General features: G+C 43.1%; 1 protein-coding gene across 9 annotated transcripts in view; it reads right to left on the bottom strand.

The window, feature by feature from the left end:
- Window positions 1-18,730, bottom strand: part of WDR17 (WD repeat domain 17) — a 92,259-nt gene extending 73,529 nt beyond the window's left edge. For 6 of the 9 annotated variants that reach the window (XM_066236030.1, XM_066236032.1, XM_066236033.1 and 3 more), the window contains exons 1-2: window positions 18,676-18,730; window positions 3,113-3,233 (exon numbers count right to left, since the gene is read on the bottom strand). In XM_066236030.1, coding sequence (XP_066092127.1) covers window positions 3,113-3,178 — 66 coding nt within the window. In that variant the 5' untranslated portion in view covers window positions 3,179-3,233; window positions 18,676-18,730. Of the gene's footprint in view, window positions 1-3,112; window positions 3,234-18,352; window positions 18,627-18,675 lie in introns of those variants that run through there. The other 3 variants (XM_066236031.1, XM_066236035.1, XM_066236036.1) reach the window with 3 other exon arrangements.
- Window positions 18,731-19,552: the final 822 nt, after the last annotated feature.

Genomic DNA, 19,552 nt, shown 5'->3' with positions numbered 1-19,552 from the left:
CTGGATGGAGTGATCTCCAGAGTGGCTGGGAAGACCATGAGAAATGTCCAGGAGCTTCTGTTATCCTTGTAGTCAGCACAGATTGCTCCACAATTAGTGACCCTACATTACTGAAAGTAGAAATGTTTGACTGAGGTCCATTTCAAAATATATATATACATATTTATATTAAACATTCATACTATAACATGTCACATATATAGGTAAGTAAATAGACTTTCACTTAGGTGACAGGTAATTATGTATTTCAGATCATTATTGTATGTCTTTTTTTTTTAAGTGAGGGAAGGGCAGCTAGTGAGGCAAACTCCCACATGTGCCCCAACTGGGATCCATGTAGCAACCTCATCTAGGACTGATGCTTGAGTACTGAGCTATTTTTAGCACCTGAGGCTAGTGTGCTCAGATCAACTGTGCTATGCTCAGTACCCGGGGCCAATGCTAATACTAATTGAGCCACTAGCTATAGGACAGGAAGAGGGAGAGAAGGGGAAGGGAGGGAGAAGTAGATGTCACTTCTCCTGTGTGCCCTGACCAGAAATCAAACCCAAGATATCCATATGCTGGACCAACACTCTATCTACTAAGCCACCAGCTGGGGCCTATATGTACTTTTCTAACCTTACTTTATGTTTAATTTTTCATGTGAACTTAAAAATTTTCATGTCCATTTTAAAGATTTGTTGCTTCAGAATGTATGTATTTTTTGACCAGAAACAACATATATACTTTAAGGATGAAATACTAGACCATGAAGTTCACTGAATAATGCAGATTTACAAAAGATTCAGGAAGAAAGGCTGAGCATCCTGTCACCCCACATGTAACCGACAGTGTCAGTAGCATGACAACTAGAGCCCTTACAGAAATGTCTTTTAGCTTAAATACACAGTTTTGTTTCCAACACACACACACAATTACAGTGAAGATGCTTTGCTTGATGTGCATATTTTCATTAGATTATTTGAAAGTGTAACAGTATTATGATATGGAATGATCACAATAAAATTTAAATTATAGTTGTATAAACATGGCCATTACTTAGAATAGACTCTTTCTTCCTCATCTAAATCTATATAAGAGCTGATCAAAACTTGACCAGAAGAAGCTCAAACTCATGATGAAAATATGGTAATTTGAAGATAAACAATGTCTAGAGTAGCTATTATTATAACGTGATTCAGAACCAGTAAATTCGTTCGTAAAGGTCAATAGTATTAATAAAGGGCAGATTGGAGTTATGGTCAAGGGAAGGATTTTGAACCCTCATAATTTCCATGAGCTGCCCCAAAGTCACTGTAGAGGAACACAGAATTTTAGTAAGAAAGCGTCAGTCACACCTTCCCCTAAATTGGACCATCATCCCCATCCCCTCCACTGAGGACTGTATGGACTGTACTTCACACAAAGCCTCCTGCTTCAGCGTCAGAAGGGCACTTACTGCATTTAAAACGTGCACAAAGGGTGTGGCACCGCAGTGTGAGTGTGTGAGTGGGTGAGTGCGTGTGCGCGGTGGGATGCAGAGCTGCTATTCAACCCACAAGCTGGGACACTTCATCGTCGTGGGGTAGACTGGGCTTCAGGATGGACAGCCACCCACTAACTCCCACCTCCTTCCTGCCAATGCTTCAGGGTTCGCAAAATGAGGGGTTTTCTCCAGAGCTAGACATTCACTGGCTCCAGGGCTGTTTACCAGCTTGATTCACAGATGGAGGGAAAAGAAATCCAAGAAAGAGGCGAGAGGCTTTAAATCGCTGAGGATTTACAATGCGAGTGACCACTGAGAACTGGGTCCTGGGAAACTGTCCTGGATTAACGTGACTAGAACGGGAGCCTGGTGAAGGAAGGAGGGATAAATTCAGCAGCGCCTGTCTGAAGCAGCCCACGCATGCCCTCAAACAACAATGAGAAAAAGCGACTGAACACCACAGGAAGACAATCTGACTCTTTTGTTCCACTCATTAAAGAAAAGAAAAATCCACAAATTACCTTCATTTAAATTACTTAGAGTTTGCCCATTAAAAAGGTAGTAATAGTCAAAGAGAAATCATATATATTCTAAACTAAATCCATTTTGATAAGGTGCATTTTTAAATAGCAGTTTTGTACTACTGTGATAATAGATCAGAATAGCTATTTCAATATACTATGCCAACATTGCCATAGTAACACTGTAAATCCTAATTGACTAAAAATTTATCGAATGGAAAATGTTTGTGTTTTCTTTTAAAATATTGTTATAATATATTGTATTATTATACACATCTATTTCATTAAATAATTTTCTTTATGTAAAATGACTTCATTGGGCCCTGGCTTCTTGGCTTACTAGTAGAGCACTGACTCGGCACACGGAAGTCCCGGGTTCGATTCCCAGTCAGGGCACACAGGAGAAGCAACCATCTGCTTCTTCCCCTCCCCCTTCTCTCTCTCTCTCTCTGTCTTCCTCTCCCCCAGCCATGGCTCTATTAATTCAAGCACATTGGCCAGGGCGCTCAGGATGGTTCCAAGGAGCCTCTGCCTCAGGTACTAAAAAGAATTCAGTTGTGAGCCTCCGCCCATCAGCTCTAGGCAGGGACGGCCGAGTGGATCCTGGTGGAGGTACATGCAGGAGTCTGCCTCACTATTTCTCCTCCTCTCACTTAACAAATATTACTTCATTAAAAAGACTGGTATTTTTATACATTAATCTCATTAGAATTTCAGTTTATGCAGGGCGGGGCAAAAATATATTACAGTTGTTTATATAAAAATAATACAATAATTACCAAATAATAACACAAGATAAGCTGTTTCACGTACTTACAACTGTTTACCTACTTTTGCCCCACTTTGTATAAATATTTAAAGCCTAAAGTCAATCTGAAAATGCTATAAATGCATCTAAAACCAGGATAGAAAAAAAATACCTTTCCTTCAATGTATAATTATGAGTATCTGAGTCCATTATCTTCGTACCTCTGCTTTTAAGTCCATCAGATAGTACCTTTTTACCCTCAGAACTTCGCAACGCAAAAACGTCTGCAATATAAATGACACAGTACTGCAGCCACATGAGAAATAAGACAGAAGCAACACAGAAAACTGTAATTACAACATAAATGTAGCTTACTCTTTGCAGTCCTTCATACCAGTCATCTTGCTCAAACCAACTTGAAATGTAAGTCATCCAAGCCATAGACTCTCTCTACTTTAACCAAGGCAACGGGAAGCTCAGCCTCGCAAATCAGCACCTGAAGTAACAACAGCGTGTTTCAACGGAGGAGCTCTACCAAGTCTGCCTTGAAAAATGTTGTCCAGGACAAGGAGCTAGACTTCCACACACACATCAGCTGAAACAGTTTTAATAATCTACAAATAACAGTATCTGTAAAAAAAAAAAAAAAAGCTAAACTAGAAAATGGAAGCATATATTCAACTAAGAAAAAATAAATAAAACAAAAATTATGTTATTGTACAGTTCCAGAGAATGCTATATCAAATAGTTTACTCCATTTTCATTCTAAAACACATCTTAGATTTAACCTTTGCAAGGTAACAGGCGAATTTCTAGAAGTTACCACATTAGCAGTAAGGAATTCAGAAACACACACACATAACAACAGGAAGCAGTAAATTAGTTTCATTTCCAAACTTAGGAGTTTGACATACAGCTGGAAGAAAGCTTCTAGGTGACAAGCTGTACAATGACAAGGGCAATCCGGTATTTCCATCTGCTTCCAGCTCAGCTCCCTGTGAACCTCAGTGCCCCCAAGTTCACGGTCAGCAGGTGACCGAACGGAGTGCTAATGCATTCAACAGGGATCCCAGTGGCACTGGGCTTCATTGTAGTTTACTCACTTCTAGAAGTTGTTTACTAGCTGCTAAGTAAGAGATTTCTTAGAGTAGCAGGAGACTATCTGAGCTTTGAAATATCCCCTCTAAAGTTTAGGTGAGCCACCCAGCATTAACAGGTTCCCAGCGATCCGTTCCTGGCCAAATTCATTAAACCCTATAACTCAGTGCAGAAAAAGGAAGGAAGGAAAGGAGGGAGGAAGGACAGAAAGAGGGAAGGAGGGAAGGAGAAAAAGAGAAAAAGAGGGAAAGAGAGAAGGAGAGAAGGAGAGAAGGAGGGAAGAAGGGAAGGAGGGAAGGAGGGGGCAGAAAGAAAAAGAAAACAATCTGAGTGATTTGAATGTTTCATTTTTCATCCCCTAAACACAAGACAGCTTTTGTTCTGACGTAGAAAGATACACTTAGATGACACACAAATGTACCTGTAGCTGATTGAGAACAGCCCTATGGTTACTCTAAAAACTTATCAAATGGAACTTGGCACTGTTCCATAATTATTCTTCCTTTCTCTCTAGAAACATTTTCAATCATATCTGCTTGAAGCCTTCCACAGGAAGTTCCAGGATTGATACAACCTCTTGCTTAATTTGTTTTCATCTTGGCGACTTCCCTGACACTGGACCAGGCATTCTGTCCTGTTCTATGAGCTCCCACAGAGCCCTTTATCCTGGCCGAATGCTCCAAAATGGAATCCTCTCATTGTCCCACCCTCTAAGACTTGCCCCCCAACTCATTGTCGTCTCTTTTGTCTATTGTTTACCTTACTTTGAGCTACAATTCTATGTCCAGGTCCTGCATTAAGCTTTTTCACCCAGCCTTGAATTTCTCTCTAGCAGCTGCTCAGCAACTCTAACCACCACTATTTCAGTGCTTCCAGTCTGTCTTCTAATACACTCGAAGCCAAGTTCTCAAACTCCATTCTGCACCACCCCCTGAACTGATACATCCCTCAGCCATTTACCTGGAACCCTAATATGGACAGGTGTAGCGCAGCTTGTCTCTTCGAGTGCCGTTCCCCTTTCCCGCACTCCCACACATCCTCTTCTTTCTCCTCCAGGTCCCGTTTCAGAGACTAGCATTATACTCCAGGCAGTAAGCCAGGAGATGCACATCCAGCCACCTCTGATTCCTTCATCCCCTTGGCCTCTCCTTCCCTCTAGATCACAGGGTTGTTAACAATCTGCTTTCAACAAGTCTCTTCAAAAGGCCATTTCTCCCTCCCCAGTGCCACCATTTTGGGGAAGCCCCTCGTGTGTTGTATAAACTCATAAATAGAAGAGTTTACTCCTTACTTTCATTGCAATTCCTAAATGTGTGCTATACTGTCATGACGTTGTGCCTTGAAATTTCTAATGCTTTTGCCTTAACGGCCCCCCTCCCCGTTCTTCTGGGAACATCAAACTCTTCCATATTTAGGGGCTCACAAGACCCAACTTAAATATCCATCTTCTTTGAAGCATTTTTCAAATGCACCCAATCCCTCATCTGTTTGCCTTTGAATTACTTGTGTTTACACTGGACAGTGATTACTGTGGAGATCTAAATTGTGAGTTCCCCAAGGCAAAGGACCACGGCTCCGCCATGTTTGTCCAGAAGATACCAAGGGTCTGTGGAGTGAAGTGACGCATACGTACCAGAGGAGACCGGCAATAAGAGTCAGTTCACGTGAGCTGAAGGTTCCTAGTACTGAAACCTGGGAAGGGTCTGACGAAACAGGTCCACGTGACAGGAGATGGACCCACTCACAACTCCTTGTAGGGAAGTGGCTAACCAAATCACCTAAAAAATTGTTTTTAGAAGGGTAAAAATATGCAAACTTGAATGGGTAAAATTATTTTATAATTTCCCAGGCACTGAGTATGTATTTGTTATACCACTGCAAACTCAATGTAGTTAACGTGAATACCTTGCCTATAGGGCACACATCAGGTCCTCTGTTTTAGTTCCTGGTATTTTTCCATGAACACTAGTTACCATATTTGCAAGAAGTAACGAAAGCAGAATATCTCACATCACATGATCTCAGGTGAGATACTGTCCTGCAGAGAAAGACCTCCCTCCTGGCTGTCCTCCTGGCATTTGGACAAAGTGACAGTGACAGACCCGGCTCATTTACTGTGAGAACGGCACACAGTTTAAAGTCCCGCTCTCCTCACTGGGGACAGCTGGGTGCAGTGCGGCTGGGCCCTTGAGCTGACCTCATCAGCGGAGAAACCTGTCACGATTACTCAGCAATGACTGAGACAGGAAGGACAGTCATGGTGGCACCTATTCCACGCCCTCACCTATTAAGATCAGTGATGGAAGGAAAGGACAATACTCAAAGGCTGAATGTCATCATGATACAGAAAATAAATAAGATAGTAAAGTAAAATGTTTTGCGATGTCAGAAAACATTACTATCCAAACATGGTCTGATTGTTGGTCCTGGCCTTTTCATATCTCTCTCTGCACCTGTATGTTTGTCATGACCTCATCGGGGGCAGACTGTCCCTGCCTGTTGTCTTTGGACTTGTCGCACGAATTGTTTTGCCTAGTGACATGTGGGCAGAAGTCAGAGTGTCCCAGGTTCAAGCCCTGGCTACACACTTGTTTCCCTTCCCACCCTGTGCCTCTGTCATCACCGTGAGAAGGACAACCCATGGCTACCTCACTGGTCCAAGGAGGATGACAGACACAAGGAGCAGAGCCGCCACTGCCAAGTCACAGACCTCTAGGGAGAAGCAGCACCATGCAGCAAAGCAAACCTGTAAGGAAAACCCTAGGCTTACACTCGCAGGCATAGTAAATGCTCATCGGTACATTTTGCTGAGTTTTGGAACGGTCTGCGACGAGTGTTTTTGTGTGAATAGCTAGCAGATATGTCGCCGCTAGTCCTAATGAGAACCAGCATTCCTGAGTCAGGAAGACATGCGCAATCCACGGAGACTGTCAATCAACTCAACAATTTCACTGTACCTGCATTAGGAAATCGGAATCTAATGGCTACAGGAATCAAGCAAGACTTATAAAGTGTATAGTGCTATGACAATCTATGTCATGTACAAGAAGAGTTAAAGAAGACGGGATATTTAAATTATCTAAATATAGAAAGATATTTATTTATATAAAGACTTAAGTTATTTCACAGTTGTTTTTTATTTATTTATTTATTTTATATTTTGTCTCTAGCAATTTGAAAAATATTTATAATGAGTCTTTCTTTTCACAAGAGGAAAATGTATCAGCACATCTCAGGGGACCCATTCATAAACTGGCAATGTTTCCATTTTGTTATCCCTCACCCTTCTTAGAAATGCTTTCTAATTCTTTGTTAGGATAGTCAGGACTACCTCGGGGTATGGAAATTTTAAGCAAATAAAGTAAAACCCTGCTCTTACTCTGAGAAGCTGGTTGTCTCTGCAGTCATCAACCTCTTTCCATAAATTCAGGATCTAAAATCAAGACCCAGGTGGGTAGTGCTGGCCAGGAGTGGAAAGTACTAAAAGTCTCCAGTTGAGATTTCATGTGAACCTATTTGTATCAGATCCTGAAACGTTCACCTCTGCTCTCTTCTGCCTAAACTTGATAATGTTTTTCACTCGTGCATGTTTAAAATCCCAAACATAGTGAAATGATGTTTGGCCTGTAATCTGAATCTTGGTCTCGGTTATGAATCTGCCTTGATTCAACATTTGGATTTTTTTCCACCCAGTTTTGCTTGTTATCTCACACTGAGATAGTGGCTTCATCCTCTGCCATGTCGGCACTCGCAGCTTACCCTTTCCTCTAAGCTCACCCTCTCCAGGTGTGTCTTCTTACAGTGGCACCACCTGCAGCTGCTCTCTTGGTCAGCCCTGTCTTCTCTGTTATCGTTTACCACAGCCATGGCACTTACAGAAACTTCCTAACAAACTAGAATAAGCATGCAAAACAAGCACAGGCCACTGCTTGTGCAGTCAGAGGAGAATGGAGTATAAAATACACGCCATTGCTCAAGATCCTTCTCTTCCCCACACCTGCATGTGACCTGTCTAGAACCACGGTTGAAAGGGTCAGGGGAGAGGGCAGGATTGTGAAAGAGACTCAGGAAGTGTCCGTGTTCCTCCCGCTGGAGATGTCGCACAAGCTGCTACAGATCTGGGGTCACCAGTCTGCCCACTCTTACTATGAATAGAGACTCCTCTGAAGGAATCAAGAGTAGCGGGAGGCAGCTGTCAAGAGCATTAGAGCGCCACAATTTGGGGGGTTCATCCACCGAACCTAGACTAAAATCCTACATAAAAATGTCAGAAGGAAGTCTGAGTCGGAGAGCAGACATACGGTTTAATAAGCGTGCTTCAAAGTCAGAATGATTCCGTATTTTTAAAAGCTTGTTATTTGTAAGGCCCTGGCTTCCTGCACCAGCAGATGAGTATAAATGTGCCAGTGCCCCCACTGAGGACAAGCAGGGAAGGTGGGTGAAAATGTGTGAAATCTCAGACTAAGAAGGGGAGTCCCGAAGAAGTCCAGAGTCGAGCACTTTTTCTGTGAGGACGGCGATTGGTGGGGGAGGGAAGCAGGAGGTGCTCCATTTTCCCCAACAGGATTTGCCTAAAAAACAAAACAAAACTAGTGGTTGAAATACTAAAAAGCTCTGTAGAGCTTTTGGTAATCTCACAGGGCTGGAGGGGGAGAAAATGGAAGTCAGACGCTGCCAAGGGAAAAATGATTGTTGGGCAGATAAAATGTATTATGCTCACTTTGTTAAAGATTACACTGCCCATGAGGAGGCCGTCGCCCAGGTGATATTAATGTGTGTTGGGGTGGGCTAAAGGCAGGCAGAATCCTTGTAGCCTGGGCTTGGTTTTGGGATTAAGCCTTTCCTACCCTTTTTGATGTGGGGCGGTGCAATCCAATCATGCCTCAGAGAAGTGACTTTGTATTAGAGACTTCCCTATTTTGTATATTGGATTAAAGGTTATGAATCTACACTATAAAATGGGGGCAGAATAGGAGCTTACACTCTTGGTTCCTGAGATTATCATTAGAGGAGAGAGCAGAGCAGAGAGCAGAAGGAGGCCATGTGGAGTAGGCCAGGGGAAGCAGCCAAGATGGCGGAGTGCTGAGTGAGATGCCAGTTTGTGTAGAGTTTGTATCTGGGATAAGGAAGGAGATGGGGAACTGAGAAGAATAAGGCTGGTGAGCTAGAAACCTTTGATTCTAGGAAACTCGGATAAGTCAGTAGCTTTGTGAGCACTGAATGTGACTGGGTTTTGGAGCCCAGTGTGTATTTTTATTTGCCTGCAGGGTGCAAGCTAGGATTAAAGATGACAGCCCATCAGTTTTTGGCTCTGTTGTTTCTTTACCGACTGTCCGAATCCAATGCGAACCTGCATGGGCCAGGCTGCTATAGTGGTGGCCCTGGCCGTGGCGCCTGGCTTTACAACGATCTAATAACGGCGTCCTTTCAGCGAGAACCATCCGCGTCAGCATTGTAAGACGAAAGAGGAAGTAGAAATGGACCATCCCTTACAAAGACCGGAGGTCAGCTTTAAATAAACTCATTCGGTGATTAGATTAAGGTGATCTTCCCTATGTTAATGCTCTTTCTTCAAGAGCAAAAGTAAGCTCTCTCTGGAGGAAGAGAACATTGAGCTGTCAGGTTGCAAGGCAATCAAGGGAATTCCGAAGAGTAAAGAGCACGTCCATGAAGGGACAGGACACAGGAGCAGTTTCACCAGGACAGGGCAGGGGAGAGAGTGGTGACAGCCGGTAAAGAGGGTGGGAACAAAACCAGACAAAACTGCCACTGATTCCCACAGGCCAGGACGGGCCAGAGCGTCAATGGAGAATAAAGGGAGGCCCCGGAGGCAAGGTGAGTCGCACTCACCTCTCGGAGTGTCTCCACAGCCCTCCCCGGTGGTGAGGAGGAAGACTGGGACACCTGCGGCACTCTGCCTTTGCGGCTCGGCTAGGACGTGTGGAAAGTCAGTGGCCACTGAGAGGGGACAGGTCTGAAACTCCGGAGAGCTGCCGGGGCCTCCTCTCCAATGAAGCAACATCCCCACTCCACTCGGGGAGAGGAAACAAACTCCTGCACTCCCAGGGACGACGGTGTGAGTAAGAGAAACTCCACTGCCCCTGGGGAGAGGCAGAAAAGTGAGAGGGGGAAGGAGGAGCCGACCACCCTGGGGTGGGGGTGGTGGGCAGGAAGACATCGGAGGCGCCATCCTGTACCACAGCTCGGCGCAGAGCCCCACGGTTTCAGGAAGTGCACGTTCTGTCCTGCGGCTGCCTGACGGTGGGAACGGTGTTCTTCCACGGGGTCGCAGGGAACACATGCCACGGAGCTCCTGTGAGTGGAGTGGGGCTTTCCCGGTAAGATGCATCGGGGTTGAAATGGAAGGCCACCCACGGGTTCCCAGTGTCCTGTTCCCATCTGCCCCGCATGGAAAATGTCCACCCTAGTCTTTCTTCATCAGGCCCCATGCAGAAATTAGTGTCCAGACATTGTCATGGTGCAGTCCAGTCTGTCCCTGGCCGCATCTGGCCAGCAAAGGTGCTGTGCCGAGGTCCAGGACGCTCCTGGGCCCCAGGCGGCCTTTAAACTGCCTGGTTGGTGTAGAGCAGCTGTCCCCAACCCCCGGGTCGCAGACCGGTACCGGTTCATGGGCTATTTGGTACCGGTCCACAGAGAAAGAATAAATAACTTACATTATTTCCATTTTATTTATATTTGTCTGAATGATGTTTTATTTTTAAAAAATGACCAGATTTCCTCTGTTACATCCATCTAAGACTCTCTTGACGCTTGTCTTGGTCACGTGATACATTTATCTGTCCCAACCTAAAGGCTGGTCCTTGAAAATATTTTCTGACATTAAACCAGTCCATGGCCCAAAAAAGGTTGGGGACCACTGGTGTAGAGTGCGCAAAAGGACAAAGGACAGGGCGCTTGGGCGTCTCCAAGTGAGAGAGGAGAAAAAGAACGTGCTTCTTTGCTGGGTTTTTATTATCTTGAGCTAGGAAAGACTAGCTTTTCTTCAAACCAACTAGTCAGCATCTTAATCTTTCCTGGGTTTCTATTGGTACCTCACCCCAACCAATCAGATTCCTAGGCGATGGTGCTCATGTTGGCTCCCACTGCGCAGGCGCCCAGCGGAGGAATCCCTTCTGCTGCTTTTATTCCTTCCACCCATAGTGTGGGAATGGACAGGTTGTACCTGGGGAAGAATGAAAAACTGGTGCTTCCTCCCTACCTGGGGGTGGGGGGTGTTCACCCCTTTTGCTGGGCAAGGCTGCAATCCCCTGGGGTGTCCAGACTGTACAGGCTATAGCCTCCTAGTCAATGGAATGCTGTAATATCCCACTGAGGCGGCGTCCCAGCTCTACTGAGCTGCCTATTTGATTCCCTCTTCCCGAGTTTATCATGCTCAGCGTCTGATCCCCTCAGCTTCCCTTCCTTCCGCATCCCAGTCTGACGCTCCATCCACTGCGCCACCGCCTGGTCAGGCCCTTCCTTATTAATGTAGAGCTATCTCACTGACACCACTGAGTACCACCACAGATCCAAAGTGAGGTTTGGCTGCCACAAGGGTGCTGGAAGGGGGGACACACCAGTTTCCCCTAAGGACAGAGTCCCTGGTGTAAGAGATAAACGTTGTAGTACAATCATACATGTGGGGCACTATGTAATAATTAAAGTGAGCTATACACACAAAATGGATGAATCCTAGAATGTAATGATCCCTGAAAGTCAAGTATAAAATGATACATATTACACGATTCCATTTATAGAAGTTTAAAAACAAGCAGTATTAATCTACGCCATTAGTAGCTACGAGTTTTCTTGGCAGACCAGGAAGTAGTAAGAAGCCATGGGGAGATTTCTAGGAAGCTGACAATGTTTCTTTTATGCTAATTATGCTAATGAGCAAATTTTGCTGCCACAAAACACTAAACTGCTCATTTCTGCTGTCAGGCATATAATCTTAATAAAAAGAAATGAGACGCTAAGAATCCACAGCAGTGCTTTCTAATACTAACAAAATTAAAGGGGAAAACCCCCAAGTAAACTTGTCCACATACAGATACTGTATAACTGGATTATATTTCCTAACTTGACACTTTCATTTATCTTTTTATTTTCCCCTCAGAGTTGCCTACCCCATTTACTGCCCTTGGCCAATATATTCCAGAGCACATCAATTTAGATCTTTCTTTGAGATACAGTATTAATACTATTTTTATTCCACAAGTGTTTTTAGAAACAATGTCAGGGACAAGCAAATGAGGAAGATGGACACAAAAACGAAATAATCTCCTAACAGGAAAAGAGCAAAAACTGAAGTCTACCGAAACGAACTGAAGGGGGCAGAGATGGACCAGATTTCGGAGATGCATGTGGGGGTCCAAAATCTGCCAACATGGAATTTCGTCACTGCCGTGGCTGTCCACAATGGATGCCTACTCATGCCACATCCCTCACAGGTCCTCTGAGGCCTCAAGTCTACAGACTCAACGCTGTCACAATCCAATTCCCAGCCTGTTTTGCGTGCCATGTGTAAACTGGCCAGCTAAGTCTGCGATTAAGGAAATGCATGTGGCCAAGAAGAGTGAGTCAAGGCAGTCCTGAAGAAGAGGAATAAATCCGAAGGTTTACACTACCAGCGAACCACCTGACTACAAAGCTATAACAATCAAGTCTGGGATCGGGGTGCAAGGATGCCACAACTGACCAACGGGGCAGCACGTGATGCCGGCACAGGTCCCACACACGTTGTTAACTGATGGACGATGCTGATAATGCTGTAAGTTGGAAACAGAAGAGACCTTCCCATAATTGCTTGCTGGTCAACTAAATTACCTTTATGGGAAAAATAAATATCTTAATACCAATCTATATAATACAAAAAAGCACCAATACCAGAGAGATTGGGAATCTAAAGATGTAAGGTAAAATATTAAAGCTTTCCAAGAAAACTAATGAGAATATTTTGGTTTTGGAGTAGGAAAAGATTTAGTGAAAGCACACAAAAGATTGCCAATCATATTGGACTATATGAAAGTTACATATTTATTTTCATTAAGACAACATTAGAGCCTGACCTGTGGTGGCGCAGTGGATAAAGCGTCGACCTGGAAATGCTAAGGTCGCCGGTTCGAAACCCTAGGCTTGCCTGGTCAAGGCACATATGGGAGTTGATGCTTCCAGCTCCTCCCCCCTTCTCTCTCTCTGTCTCTCTCCTCTCTCTCTCTCTCTCTCTCTCTCTCTCTCTCCCTCTCCTCTCTAAAAATGAATAAATAAATAAAAAAAGACATCATTAGAAAAGTCAAAAGCAAGCCACAGAGTGGAAAAAAATATTTATAATACATGTGATCAGGTAGACCCGGTTAAGACTCTGAAAGTAGTACTCTTGTTTCAAGTAAAATATATTTTTAAGAAAGATCTATGCCTAAGTATAGTAAGGCGAATTCAGGGAGTAATTTATTTTATTTTATTTTTTTACAACCTTAGAGCATTTAAGTAGAATTTTCTTATATATTTAATATGCCAGAACTCAGTGACACAATAACTATGTTAAACTGAACTATTGTGATCTTGGTATTCTATAAGCAGCCAAAATATCATTCATATGTGAAGCAGAAACAAACAGGTAGAAAGACCCTGTCACAAATGCAAGGATTTAGAAGACAATTAACCCATGTTATCTTCCTTAAATATTACTTAAATACAAATTACAGGCTATTGAAAAATTAATCAAAACAAACAACTTTAATAAAAGTTCGTGTAATTAAAAAAAGATATTAAGCAAAGAGACCTGAATATCTAAGTTATATAGTCACAAAAACGCAAGTATCAAGAGTAATTATTGAAATAACAAGACAATAATATAAAAGTTAGTTATAGAAATCCAAAAAATCTCAGATTATTTTCCAAGTACGGAGATTTAGTAAAAGAAGAAAACAAAGGTATGGTAAATTTCTTGTTTTATAAAGGTGATTAATAGACACAATTTATTTATTCATATCTGGGGAGAAGTTGACTCAAAATATTTTTATAATTTAAAAATAATCATAAAATTAAAAAGATTATGTTAAAAGATACCATAAACAAGGTTGAATTTTTAAAAACTAGAAAGAAATGTATGAACATATACATACAATATCTGACTTGATGTATACAGTGATTATAAATCAGTGATTTCTTCTTCTTCTATTATCCATAATTCTAAATGACCACTATTCTCACTGAGCTATGTAGAATCATAGTTATCAAGGATGACTGAAATTTTAAATCCAGGCGTCTCAAAATATGGCTCTTGGGTTTCTTGTATCAGAATTAACTAAGAAACTGGCTAAAATGTAGATTCCTGGATAACACATCCCAAGCCAGTGGGTCAGAATCTTGGGGTCTGGAAACTACTTTTTAACATCATTCTCAGATGATTAAGATACACAATAAAGCTTCAGAACTACTTACTTAATTCATCAATAGTAAAGATAAATTAGCAGAAAAACTGCCTCTGGCAACTTCTACTGAAGGAGATTAATCTCAATTTCTATCATTCTGACGTGGACCTTTCATGCAGTTGGAAGAGGTTTGACATTCCCAACGGATGTCAAATCGTGATGTTCTAAAGAGCTTAGACTGTAAAATAGGTCACAACGAGCACCGTATTAAGCTACGTTAAAATCCTGGATTAGGGAGCAAATAGAAAAGAATATGGTCATTACGGTTGTTTGAGTCTGGACTCATCAAGTAACCACTCATACCAATGTGAATTCAGCCTGATCGGCAGAATGCAGGCATTATATGTAAGACCAATACACTGACTCAAAGATGGGGCAAAGCTAATGCATCCCATCACTCGTCTACACACTAACTTTCATACATCCCTCTGCTTTAACCACCAAAAGGAAAATTATATCAATTGGAATTATGGAATTAGATTTCTCTAGGTGCCTGGAGGATTACAGAATCTGTAATCTGGAAATGATTTTTAATTGGATAGAAGACCTAATCTACTTTTCTTGAACAACAGGGTCATTCATATACTTTCTGTGTGAACATTCCGAAAGTCAGAAAAAAAAATGTAAAAAACCAGAGAGGGGAAAAATCACATGTCCACTCAAAAACTAAGAATTTAGAAGTAAATATATTCCCCCGTAAGAGAGACATTACAATGTAAATATGTGAATATTTGTCATAAAAGATATATGATTATTTCTATACTAAAGCACAGCAAAATTACGCAGGCTTATTTTTGTAAATAGGGTCGTTTGTCATGAAGGAAGACTGAGAAGCTCTGTCACGCAGCTGTGAACCCAAGCATCCTGCCCCCTTCTAATCGACCTGTCTTGTAAGTCGGATTTGATATAAGAGATCTGTAAGCAGGCTGGGCCTTATGCTTATCTGTCTGTGAAAATCAGGACTTCCATTTATTTGGCAGTCACTGAGACTAACATTTGCATGTTCCGAGCAAAAGGTGCTAAAAATTATGTTGACAGGTTGAGAAAAACCAGCACAGGAAATCGAAGGAATATAAAGCTTGAAAGCTTTAAAATGAAAATAAATAGCCCACATAAAGTCACTGTATCCACAAATGTCTTTAATATATGCATGCATTCATTGCTAGAGGGCCTGAAACGTTGTATCTGCTAAGGCAGGGCCGATGCCTAGATCAGAGAGGTCGCTACTGTACCTCGATAGACCATCTGTCAAAAAGTATCTCCTTAGCAAACATAAAATTCCCACTAAAGACGAACTAATATAATTAACATTGAAAGCTACTATTGAAACATAGAGGTTTATGAAATGGATTGACTATTATATTTCCAGAAGTGAATACATTTATTTAGTAGTTCATGGTACTCCCAAGTAAAGTTTCGAAAGTGGCATTGGACAGGGACATTATCAACTCAAGAGCAGATCAGGCCCAATGGCAGAGTGAAGCTTTTATTGATACTTCTCAAACTCTACCTTCACAAGAGTCTCTGGAGGCATGTTAAAACCCAGATTCCAGGGCCCTCCCTCAGAGATTCTGACTTGGCAGGGGTGTGGCCTGAAAATCTGCATCTCAAACAAGCTCACAGAGATGCTGATGTTGATGTTGCTGGTCTAGATAGGACACACTTTGAATAACACTGCTTAAGATGGCATTTGGTACTAACCTGACAGAATGTCTAGTAAATAAATGTATCCAACTTCCAAAGGTTACCTAGTGTGACCATAACCTAGGCTTCAGATACAACTCCCGAAAGCTCCTTGTTTCTTGTATTCTTAACAGTCAACTGTAGCTATGATGGCTATATACACTTATGTACCCATTGGGGTGCATTAGGATAAGGAATTTCTAACATGACTGGACTCCAGAAAATCGCAAAAAAACCTTCGCAGCAAAACTTAAATTAAGAAGCAAATCAAAAAATTGTACAAGTTGTGGGAAAACACTTTTTTAACTAATATTTTAGGTGAATTTTCTATATGAACTTTCAAACACATGCATTTTGTTACACATCCCTCTTGAACATTTTATGTAACCTCAAGTAAGAAAAGTTTTCCTTCAGGCTTTGTTTCTGTACAGAGTCTGTTCTTTGGGGAATGTCTGCATTTCTCTCAGGCATCCCTATTGCATTTCTTGCTCGCAGATCCCCAAGGAATAATCTCAACAGAGAGAGAATCATGTCCATGTGGTTATCATATATCACAGCATAAACCTGGACACTGAAAAGTACCAACCACCTCTTCGTTTAGTATATGTGAAAGAAAAGAAAGGAAGGAGTCAGAGTAAATAAGAAATCTCTCCCCATCTCCTAATACGATTTCTGTGGATTAAAACCTTCTCAAATCTCTGCCCTGACAACACACTGGAAGCTACATAACTTCACTTTAATGTCTCAGAGCTAAATGGAATAGACGTACAAAATACAAAAGGAGTGAATTTGGCAAATGCAGAAAGTAGCAGTAATGCTTGCATATGCATCATTATCACGAATGGCTGGGTATACTAGTTATTCAGTAATCTGATAAACTGCTATCTTCCTTGCATATATCAGGTCCAGATAATTACTGGAAAATAGGAAGAAAATGTGAACCCTTCAAAATTGTTTGAATTTCATTTTAGCCTTCACTATAGAATTTAGGCAAATAAAATGTGGTAATATGGAGAATCTGTACATACTTTATTGATAGTGACAACCTAACCATTCATGTTGGACTTCTAGTATCAAGGCAAAACCAACAAATATAAAACTATTCCTACTTTTCTCTGGGTAATTTAAGAACTGCCCCTCCCTCATCTAATGCCCAGGCCAAGGGCTATAAGATAGTCTATAGAAAGCAACACAAACGCTCTACCCATAGTAGTCCCTCTATTGCAATCAGAGGAATTCAAAAAACATTTCTTTCTAATCTAAATTAATTTGTGTCTTTCTAATGTATGGGATTATTATATGACTAATGGGCCACAGAAATTTTTAGTACGCCAGTATATAATTATTAAAAACAAAAAGAAAAATTTAAAAACTTTTAAATAAATATATATGTATTTTTCAGAGATACCCACAGTTTTTTAAGTATTTCTATTAATATCAACACAGGGGAAAATCAGATCTCTCTATATATAGATTATATAGACTGGAAGTTTGCGGAGCACACTTAAGCACTATGTGATTTATCTTTCCATGTGTACCCTTTGAAAGAGGCCACTGGTTTAGTCAGTTTAGAGAACTTCCCAGGAACTCTCAATGCAACCACCTAAAAGTGGCATCACAACATCAATCTCTAAGCAATCCACTAAAGTATGTTCCCCCCAAATTTTGTTGAATTCATTGTCACTTAATCACTCTATTTAATTTTAGGTCAAATGACAGGAACGGGAGTCAGACGGGGCTCACTCAGGTAAGGTGTAGCTATGCCTGTTTCTTGCACTTAGGCAAGCAGGGCAGAAGCTCAGCAGGGCATAAGACAGCTTTTGCCACAGGCCCGAGCTGGGGGCACCCAGCACCCAGCATCAGCCCCTCCCAAGCCAATCGCCAAGGCCAGGCTGCAGTCTGTGACAGTCACAGGGCCTTTATTTATTCTCTCTCCTTGGACCAATCTCTCCCCTGGAGATCTGTGAACAAGAAAGTGGGATAGGGATGCCGAAGGAATTTACTCTGAAGAAAAAAGAAACGTTTTTCCTTACTCGAGGTTGCTCATAATGTTGGACAAGGACTTGGAACTTTGGTTATAGAAACTGGTCGAAAAATGAATTTCCGCGAACAGTAAATATTTCTGAAGTCCTTAGACGATGACTGAGAAATGTAGTATCAACACCTTGTTAAAGAATCCCATTAATCATGATAATATATACGGAAGTTACAAAAACAAGCGCGACTTATTTTTGATGCATGATCTAAGTAATCACTAAATTCATTCAAATCCGTTGCTTTTAATTAATACGGTAAAAAAAAAAAAGGTCAGGTTAAGTTTTTGTTCCTTTTAATATTTGCAAGCAAAGAGTCTGGAATTTTGGGGGGCCAGGGCAGGAAATACTGTCTTGTTAGGATTTACCTGACTTACAGGTTGCCCCTGAACATGAACCACCGTCTTTTCCCCGGACACCTCCTTCTTCCCGACGGCTTTCCCGGGACGACCAGAGCATCAGGACCGGCTTCCCACGCAGGTGGCCCAGACACACAGGTGCTCAGGGACGGGACCCCCTGGAAGGGAGCCGCCGCCCCCGGCGGGCCGCCGGGACTGCTGCGCGGGGGACAAGCAGGTGTGTGTCTGGGACCCGGGCGAGACGCCCGGAGGACGCGCGCGGCGGGGCCCTCGCTCACACGCGGCGCCACACGATCCGGACACCGCCGCCAGGCTGCCCGCCGGCTCCTTACCTGCAGAATCGGGGCGAAGCCGCGGCGAACAGCGCAAGGTGCTGAACCGGGGCAGCGGCGGCGCAAGCCCAGCCCCGCGCAGACCGCCCCGCCTGGCCCCGCCCGGCCCCGCCCGGCCCGGCCTGCCTCTCCTCCTGCGCGCCGCGGGCTCCGGGGCGGGGCGGCCTGGCCGCGGTTCCGAGGGACCCGGGCGGGGGGCGGGGCCAAACAAAACAACCGCGGCTCCAGGCGCCCCTGGGCCCGCCCCGACGTCCACGTGACGGCCGCCTTGGCCGCTGATTGGAGCGTCAGGTGGAGAGGCGGAAGCGGTTTATGACCCCTGGATACCTCGAGCGCGGGAGGTGGTTACCTGGCAACGGGCAGTCCCCGGGTTCCCAGGCTCTGCGCGAGGCTCCAGGAGAGTTGACAGTGAGGCTGGAGGTGCAGGAAAACGGTGAACCACCCACTAGCAGGTCCCACGTACCGAGTTTGCGCTTTCTAGGGAAATGAGTGAGTCAGATATACAATGCGTGGACCACAGTCTCCTCCCTGAGGGGCACGGAGGAGGGAGGTGAGCATCTCTCAGCGGCCAGGCTGCCCTAGCTTTGAACCATCATCCCCTGTGCTTCATCATAGTCTCATTGGCCTCCAGTCTCTCCATGGCAGACTTCTTAGGATGCAACTATTGGTCTCTATTATTGGAGCTCAGAGCGTGCAAAACTGACATTTTCCTTCTGGAATCCAGTTGAAGGGAAATGCTCGGTACTGTCATTTATATTTTCTTCTTCATGTCTCTGAAATACCTTCATTACCTATGGCCATTATCAAGCTCGTGGGAGAAAAGAGCCTCTGTACCTTAGCATAAAGTGTATTTAATTACATTTACTGAGTTTTCATG

The sequence above is a fragment of the Saccopteryx bilineata genome, chromosome 6, assembly GCF_036850765.1.
Source record: "Saccopteryx bilineata isolate mSacBil1 chromosome 6, mSacBil1_pri_phased_curated, whole genome shotgun sequence".
NCBI classification, from domain to species: Eukaryota; Metazoa; Chordata; class Mammalia; order Chiroptera; family Emballonuridae; genus Saccopteryx; species Saccopteryx bilineata.
The sequence above is the reverse complement of the archived record's forward strand: the minus strand, read 5'-3'. Positions and strand labels throughout refer to the sequence as shown.